This window comes from Sinocyclocheilus rhinocerous, unplaced genomic scaffold (assembly GCF_001515625.1).
Source record: "Sinocyclocheilus rhinocerous isolate Xijiao unplaced genomic scaffold, SAMN03320098_v1.1 scaffold645, whole genome shotgun sequence".
Classification (NCBI taxonomy): domain Eukaryota; kingdom Metazoa; phylum Chordata; class Actinopteri; order Cypriniformes; family Cyprinidae; genus Sinocyclocheilus; species Sinocyclocheilus rhinocerous.
This window is the reverse complement of record NW_015630037.1, coordinates 64,908-74,197: the sequence shown is the minus strand read 5'-3', so window position 1 is coordinate 74,197 and position 9,290 is coordinate 64,908. Positions and strand designations below refer to the sequence as shown.

Below are 9,290 nucleotides of genomic sequence, written 5' to 3'. Positions count from 1 at the left end.
TGTCATAGAAACAGGAAGTCAACCGGCCATTCAAATTACAATGGAGACAGCGGCGTAGAATAAAGCTAACATATATGAAAAATTAGGCTTTTTTTTTAAACAAAGCATTAAAGGGATAGTTCACCTAAAAATGAAAATTCTGTAATTAATTACTCACCCTCATGTCGTTCCAAACCCGTAAGACCTTCATCTTTGGAACACAAATTAAGATATTTCTGATGAAATCCGAGAGCTCTCTGAGCCTCCATAGACCGAACACAACCAGTGTTGTGTGTAACGCGTTACTGTAATTAAATTACTTATCCTCTGAAAAAGTAAGGGATTACTGTTCATTTTTAGGTAATTTAATTACAGTTACTTATAAAGTACTTGTGTTTCATACTGGAAATAATTTTAATAGTTCTAAAATTAATATTAATTTTGAAATCTAAATCTATCGTCCAAAGGTACAATTGTATGCAGCGTCTTTAACGCTCTGTGCACCGGTGCGTTCACATTTTCCTGGTAACAGAGAAAAGAACCTAAAATACTCAGATACAGATAAGACTAAAATCAATAGAATCTAAAAAGGGTCTACTTTTATTTGTGTACACTGACAATAACAACAAAACATTGTGCTTTTGTAAAATAAACAAAAAAACTGTGTGCTCTTTCTGCCGTCTCGGTCTCCGTGAGCAACTTTCTACGCGTCACAAAAACGAACCGAAACTCAGCGAATACTTGACACACAGACACGAGAAACATGTCTATAGAAAGCTTGAAGTGTATATATTTTTAAATGAACCAATTCAAATCGAAAACTAATATTCTCTGATAATGTAATCTGTAACTGTAATGTTCCCAGACTGGATGAGGAGGAGAAGAATTGTTGAAAGAATTAACTTGACGGAGCTCAAACTCAAAACACACGGCAGCAACAAACAGGAAGCAAGTCATGTTACACTGCACCTCATAAACACAATCAAGCCTAGAAAAAAAGCAGTCAGCCACCCAATGCCCAGCGGCGGACCGGGTTGCTCTGCGACCTCACGCTGACGTCACACGGCGCACGCTACCCCACGCACCGCTCCGTCATGGCCGCGGTCAGCCTGTACTTCCGGCGTCTGTTCGGGGCGGAGGAGGGCGAGGATGGAGACGAGGGCGTGGGCGACAGCTGCAGCGTCTGTCAGCTGGACTGTGTGTCTCCTGACGCTCTGGCCGCGCTGCTGGAGTTCGCCTACACCGCCACGCTGACCATCCGCAGCTCGGGCATGCGCGAGGTCCTGAAGGGCGCGCAGCTGCTGGGGATCCAGTGCGTGGCCGACGCATGCCGAGACATCCTGGGCGAGACGGGTAGGCATGGAACCATTACTGGTTTGACGATAAATCGTGATAAAATTCCCCATGGTTAGTATTACCTTTCATATGTGACCATATGGGAGCACAAAACCAGTCATAAGGGTCCGTTTTTTGAAATTGAGATTGATGCATCATCTGAAAGCTGAATTAATAAGCTTTCCATTGATGCATGGATGCATGAAAAACATGCATTTGGCCGAGATGCAACTATTTGAAAATCTGGAATCTGAGGGTGCAAAAAAATCTAAATATTGAGAAAATCATCTTTAAAGTTGTTCAAATGAAGTTAAGCAATGCATGTTACTAATCAAAAATTAAGTTTTGATATATTTACGGTAGGACATTTACAAAACATCTTCATGGAACATGATCTTTACTTAATATCCTAATGATTTTTGGCATAAAAGAGAAATGTATAATTTTGACCCATACAATGTATTGTTGGCTATTGCTACAAATATACCCCAGCGACTTAAGACTGCTTTTCTGCTCCAGGGACACATATTTTAATTTTCATTAAAACTAGGGGTGTGCGATATATATTGTCTGCGATAATATCGTAATTGTTGTTTTAACGATGTGCGATTTGACATTGAGTAAATCGCAAAAACCAAACAAAACACACCTAAGGAGTGCACGCATACACGACTACTAGTGTGCGCATTTAGAGTGCGTTCTTTCACTGCATGATTCAGTCTATTAAAATGCATTTAGAATTATCACAAAGTTCAAGATATGCGGGCAGAAAATGTATATATTTATATCATTTCATTTAGTTAATATCACACGAAGAGTGCCATTTTTTTCTTAAATAAGCATGATTACAAATGTGATATTGATTTTATACAACAGTGCAATAAACAATAAGTTAAATATTAAGAGACTTACGTTTTAGACACCATATGGCCTGTTTTTGCTCTATTTCACCAACAAAAATAATTCCAAACACAGCCACAGCACTGTTTTGTGTCTCTGAGCAACATGACGATGATTCGTTCCTGAATGAATCAACCGTTTAAATGATTCGGTTCAATCACAATGACTCGCTTATTAACAGTGACTTGCTGCCACCTACTGGCGGTTTTAATTTCACACTTAAAATATCTTTTCATTTATAAAATAATTTTAAATAACAGTATTCCACGTTTTATGTTTAAAATATCAAAACATTATTTATGTATTTGTTACTTCAGTTTAAAGCGCTCCATGTCCCTCAGAGCTGCATTAAACAGAGTGTAAATACATCTAAATGCCACTTCACATGCAGCCTCTGCAAAGATAAATTTTGTTGATACTAATTTAATTTGCTTGTTAACAGCCCAAATTTCCTATTATTCTAATTCACTGTAAGAATTTGACTCAAAAGATGCACACTTTTAGGAAAAAATGGCTTTATAAAGGTAAAAATGCCCATAAAAGGGTAAAAATCAATTTAAACTTGTTGGAAAAGATTAATTTCTCTCAGTGTGATCTGACCACACACAGAATATGAAGAATATCAAAAACTTTAGGAGTCAGCTGTCCACGGCAGTCTTTAAGATACCAGCACAATAACACACTCAGCACAATATCATCTAATTATTGAAAAAATCCCAGAAAATATTGAGATGTTATTTTTTGTCAATATCGCACACCCCTAGTTAAAACCATGTTTGATTACCGGGATTTGAACAACTCAGGATAAATAAATACTATTCAGCATAAAGCACAGTTTTCAGTAACAGCAGCAGAGTAGTTTCGCTTCGAGTGAAAACATGGAGGAAAACTGCGAGGTTTTAAAACGAGTGCTGAGGGAATTATACAAATGAATATATGAATGAATTAATTATGTGAATGTACCTCAGAAGGTTCTGACTGTCTTCAGAAAAGACATCGCTTCATGTAATAGCTAATAAACTAGTGTTCTTTATGGGAAACAGCTGTAATTCTGCTGCTCCATCAGCGCCCCCTGCTGTCACAGAGTGGAATTACAGAGACTCACATTCACATTCAGTCTGTGTGCAGCTTCTGTCTGGACAAAAAACAGACTGAATCTGCGTGCCCTGCTGTAATTTATGACCGGTTGATGAAAAACATGCTTATGTGGATTATACGCATTCAAACAATTCGGAAAAGGTGTTTAGAAATGGAGCAGATACAGTTCATATAATCATTTATTAATCAGTTATCATTTTGACTTAACCCCTTTCTTTATTTAAAGGCTGAAATGTGAGCTTTACCATTTTATGAAACTTTATTTGAACATTTCTTACATGTTATTAGATAAACTGTTGTCGTTTAAAATCCGGACATCATTGGTAATGTTGTTGTTTTAGTGTTTATGCAAACAAAAAGTAATTTTATTTGTTGTTTGTTGATTTTAAATATAAAACTTGGTGAAACGGTTTATGGGTACTCTTTGAACATTTCCAGCAGATTTTAACAACACCGTGATAAGAAATGTTCATACCGTTGCATCTCTAGAGATGGGCGAGGATCCGGCGGAGGAGGCTGAGAGGCCGGCGTCCCGACGCAAGCAGGACCGCTGCTCCGTGGCCCGAGCCGTGTCTCCCGTGAGGCCGGTGTGGAGGAGTCCCACGGCGCCGGATACGCCCGAATGTGGGCTGCTTCCCGCACAAGGACCCCCGGGGCTGCTGGTGAACGGAGGCTCGCACTGGCCGCAGGAGTTCACGCACAGACCCGAAGACACGCCCTCGGAGGAGGAGGAGTCTGGAGCGCAGGGGCGGGCCACGCCCCAACTCGGCCAATCACAGGGCGACGGAGCAGGGGGCGGAGCAACGGCCGGAAGTGGCAGAAAGAGGAAGTCTCAGACGCCTCAGCAGTGTCCCGTCTGTCAGAAGATCATCCACGGGGCGGGAAAGCTGCCGCGGCACATGAGGACACACACGGGAGAGAAACCGTTCCAGTGCTCGGCCTGCGGCGTCCGCTTCACACGGTACGGTCCGGTCTAGCCAAGGTTTTACATTTGTGACCAAAATGAGTCTACATTTGTGAGGAAAAATGACTGAGCTACAGCCGTTTGAAGAAAAATTGAGTTAAAGTTTTCTGAGGTTCCAAAACAAAATCATCCAGCAACGTTGCATCTTTTCCTCCAGTTCTTTTCTTAATAATAATTACTGTATTGATAATCACAATATAGCTATTTTTTATTTTATTTTTGTTATTATAAATGGTGACCCTGGAGCACAAAACCAGTCATAAGGGTCAGTTTTTGTGAAATTGAGATTTATACATCATCTGAAAGCTGAATAAATAAGCTTTCCATTGATGTATGGTTTGTTAGGATAGGACAATATTTGAAAATCTGGAATCTGAGGGTGCAAAAAAATCTAAATATTGAGAAAATCATCTTTAAAGTTGTTCAAATGAAGTTCTTAGCAATGCATATCACTAATCAAAAATTAAGTTTTGATATATTTACAGTAGGAAATTTACAAAATATCTTCATGGAACATGATCTTTACTTAATATCCTAATGATTTTTGGCATAAAAGAGAAATGGATAATTTTGACCCATACAATGTATTGTTGGCTATTGCTACAAATATACCTGTGCTACTTAGGTCCAGGGTCACAAATAGGAACAGATGCAAAAAAGTATACAAATATAAGAAACAAATAATGCATTACCTTTTTAATTTTACATTTAAGGCAGAGGGGCACCAATAATCCTCATGTGATAATAGGTATCTTTTCCATGTTAATTGGAGTTATTAATTTCTCGTCTCAGGAACGACAAGCTGAAGATCCACATGCGGAAGCACACGGGCGAGCGGCCGTATCCGTGTCCCAGCTGCCCCGCGCGGTTCCTGCACTCCTACGACCTGAAGAACCATCTCTCGCTGCACAGCGGGGACCGGCCCTTCGAGTGTCCGCTGTGCCACAAGGCTTTCGCCCGCGAGGACCATCTGCAGCGCCACAGGAAGGGCCACAGCTGCCTGGAGCTCCGCATGCGCCGCCCGCGCCGCCCCACCGGCCCCCAACACACCGGGTCCTTCGTCCAGATCCTGGAGGGCCACGGCATCCCTGTCCCCCTGCTGCCGGGGGCCCGCATGCCCTATCCGGAGCTGCTGTGGCGGGCGGTTGCCGCGCCGGCGGGAAAAGCCCTGGAGAAAGCCGAAGGAGGCGCGTCTCCGCATGGAAGCGCATCGGTCGCGCATCGAACCTGGGAGGAGGAAGAGGAGGAGGAGGACGCTGCTGGGGAGGAGGAAGAGTGACCACGCCTACCTGTGTGTGTGTGTGTATGAGTGTGTGTGTGTGTGTGTGTGTGTGTGTGAGTGTATAAGTGTGAGTCCCCAGGTGAAAAAAAGTGCACTTCCATAATAATGTACTCAAAGTGCTCTATTTCCGCGCACTAATTTTGTACTTAATACACTAAAAGTGATTCTTTAGTACTTCTTAAAGGGATAGTTCACCCAAAAATTCTGTCATTAATTACTCACCCTCATGTCGTTCCAAACCCGTAAGAGCTTCGTTCATCTTCAGAACACAGATGAAGATATTTCTGATGAAATCCGAGAGCTCTCTAAGCCTCCATAGACAGCAAGCATCCGAACACCATCAAGACTCAGAAACGTAGCATCAGTAAAATAATCCATGTGTCATCAGCGGCTCAACCGTAATATTATGAAGCTACGAGAAAACTAAAATAACGACTTTATTCAACAATTCGTCTCCTCCGCGTCACCCTATATTTTGGAGAGCATCACATACGTAAACAACCTACGCAACGCATGTACGCGGATACATTGTTTACGTTCAGATCAAAGCGTCAACGACGTAAACAATGTATCCAATGTACGTATGTGATGCTCTCCAAAATATAGGGTGACGCGGAGGAGACGAATTGTTGAATAAAGTCGTTATTTTAGTTTTCTTTGCGCACAAAGTATTCTCGTAGCTTCATAATATTACGGTTGAGCCGCTGATGACACATGGATTATTTTACTGATGCTACGTTTCTGAGTCTTGATGGTGTTCGGATGCTTGCTGTCTATGGAGGCTTAGAGAGCTCTCGGATTTCATCAGAAATATCTTCATCTATGTTCTGAAGATGAACGAAGCTCTTACGGGTTTGGAACGACATGAGGGTGAGTAATTAATGACAGAATTTTTGGGTGAACTATCCCTTTAAGAAGTACTAAAGAATCACTTTTAGTGTATTAAGTACAAAGTTAGTGCGTGATAACGGAGCTCTTTCAGTACGTGATGGAAGTGCACTTTCTTTAACCTGTAGTCTTCTGGCGGAGCTCCTGGAGAATCAGCAGGGTTCTGCTCGCTTGATCTGATTGGTTTCTGTGGTTCTCGTATGAATCCAAATCGACTGCTTTTGGAGCTCCGTCTAGTTTTGTTAATGTTCTGTGAGGCCGGTGATGTTCACGCTTTTTTTCAACATTTGAACAGGAGCGAGTGCTTGAACAAACCTGATTTGTTTGAGAACGAGAAAGCATGTCGCCACCTACAGGCGAGTATATGTATAATTTACCGTAGCTGCTCTGAAATTTAGCCTTTTCTCAATTAAATGAGTTTGGAATTATTTTCAAATGATAGAATTTACTTTCATACCAAAGATTATTGGTTAGTTTGGACTTGAGATGTATTTTTATTAGATATTTAAATGTCTTCAAATGGAGCAGGTCTCAGTTCTCGCACGTTATAAAAGGGCTTTCTGCGTTTAAACGCTCGGATGGAGACACAGAGCGTGGGCCTCCAGGATCTTAATGTTTTCGTTTACGTTTGTGAACGCGCTCGAGAACTTTTCAGAAGGGGTCTAGTTTTCTTTAAAAAAAAAGAGCAAAGAAATGGCAGGATGGAGAGTTCTTTTGTATACTATTCTATTTATTTATTGGTGGTTTTGATATTTATTGTGACTTTCCTGGTTTGAGGCGCTTGGGTTATTCTGCATCTTCTCTTTCCTGCGAAGCGTCCTTCTCGGAGCGACTCCTGGATGGGAAAGGCCTCAGGTAGATGACCTCTGGTCAGATCGCTCAGGTGCTGTAGAGAACTGAGACTCAGACGTCCTCTGCTTGCAAGTTTTGCACATGAATTTCTGAGTTAAATTGCAATCCAGCACGGAACAGACCGAATGAAACGAGGAGGAGTCTTGCCTTTTTTTTTGAAGCAAATGCATATCTGAGATATTTTTGAAAAGAAAAAAAAAATTTGCATTATATGAAAAATGAGTCATTAGTGAGGTTTGTAACTATAGCTTTAGCCGGCTTCATTCACTGCAGGAGCTTTGTGCGATCTGTAATCTATCTGAGACGCTCGCGATCGATTATGGGATGCATTTCGTTTCGTCTGGTGTGTGTTACTGTTCGTCTGACTGCAGGGAAACTACCCAAAGAGGTTTATTTGCACTAAAACGGGATCTTTGTGTTGTGAAATATTAGTCTCCACTTATGATTGTAAATCCTCAATTCCTTCAAAAACTCTTTGCGTCTTGAATATTAAGTACTTTGCAGAAGTTCAGATTTTTGTCTTTTTTTTTTTATGTAAAAAGGTCAAGCTGCCTTAGTTTGTTTTGTTTTTTTTGCAACTATTCTCAGGAAATCTTGAGCCATGCACTAGGGATGCATTTCGTTTCGTCTGGTGTGTGTTACTGTTCGTCTGACTGCAGGGAAACTACCCAAAGAGGTTTATTTGCACTAAAACGGGATCTTTGTGTTGTGAAATATTAGTCTCCACTTATGATTGTAAATCCTCAATTCCTTCAAAAACTCTTTGCGTCTTGAATATAAAGTACTTTGCAGAAGTTCTGATTTTTGTCTTTTTTTTTTTATGTAAAAAGGTCAAGCTGCCTTAGTTTGTTTTGTTTTTTTTTGCAACTATTCTCAGGAAATCTTGAGCCATGCAGTGGATATGCAAAATATTAATTTATTGTAAATATTTGTGCTTGGAAATATGAACGCCCTGTTATTAAGTAGTTTCTCTTAAAATGAGTTGTTTGTGCATTGAATCCGAGTTGTTTTATATCAAAAGCAAAGGTTTGATTGTGTTTGGGGTGAAAGCCTTTAATCAGGGATCTGTGTTCTGTTCATAGAGTGAAATCTTTCTCAGCGATGGCAAATCATTTCGCATATTGTACAAATAAAGAGCAAATAAACAAAGATTTCTGTATGAATTGACTGCTGTATCCTGCTGGTTCTTTCATTTGTGAGTGAGTTTGGTGTTTTTATCTTTTGTGGCGAATGTGTGTGCGCCTGCCGGTGACGTCACCGCGTTCATTAATATTCATGACTGACGGCTTTTGATTGGATTCCACGAAAACTCTTGGATTAATATCAAAGTATCGAAGACATTGCGTAGGTGAGTGCTAAACAAAATGATTTTTGTCAGAACGATCAACAATAGAGCCTAATATTCCATAATAACCTACAATACAGTAATGCTGCTTAATAAAAAAAAGCAAAAAGCATCAAAAGCAGACGGATTAATGAGCAGTTTTAAAACGAGCCTGTAATCTCGTCTCATTAACAGTGGCAGTGTGATTTAGCTCCATCTGCTGGAGACACGTGCTCAAACATCGGGAAAACAACGGAGATGTTCGGTTTTTACTGCGGGATGAGGACAAAACGAAACCTTATTCGATATCAATACCCAAAATAACGCGATCCGTCACTTTATTTATTTATTAGAAAATGAAGGAAAAATTAATAATTGTATTTATAATGTAACTAATATAATAAATACGCATTAGTTTTTGTTTTTATTAAACTTCAATAAACACTGTCAAAGTACGGTTAGGACTACGATAATACACATGAAAACAAAACACACACACACAAAAAAATAATATGTATACAAAATACACAGAAGATCACAATGCATTTGACGACATTTGTGAGGGGTTTTGTCATAAGATTCTGCGCATGCGCGACGGTAGCGGAAGTGACGCAGCTTGCTGTGTTTCCGTTGGCTGGTCTGTCTGTTGGAGCGTCAGAAGCGGATCG

At 40.5% G+C, this 9,290-nt stretch overlaps 2 protein-coding genes across 2 annotated transcripts in view; both read left to right on the top strand.

Annotated features, from left to right (window-relative positions):
* Window positions 1-997: 997 nt before the first annotated feature.
* Window positions 998-7,481, top strand: LOC107739838 (zinc finger and BTB domain-containing protein 7B-like). The gene is made up of 4 exons (XM_016552049.1): window positions 998-1,332; window positions 3,802-4,273; window positions 5,069-5,575; window positions 7,262-7,481. The coding sequence occupies exons 1-3, from the start codon at window positions 1,074-1,076 to the stop codon at window positions 5,553-5,555; spliced, it is 1,218 nt and encodes a 405-aa protein (XP_016407535.1). The 5' UTR covers window positions 998-1,073; the 3' UTR covers window positions 5,556-5,575; window positions 7,262-7,481.
* A 1,732-nt stretch (window positions 7,482-9,213) lies between these two features.
* The window catches only part of LOC107739846 (UPF0469 protein KIAA0907 homolog), an 18,761-nt gene continuing 18,684 nt past the window's right edge, over window positions 9,214-9,290 (top strand). The window contains exon 1 of the mRNA XM_016552058.1: window positions 9,214-9,290. This exon is cut by the window's right edge and continues 86 nt beyond it. The gene's annotated coding sequence lies outside the window, so the exon portion shown is untranslated.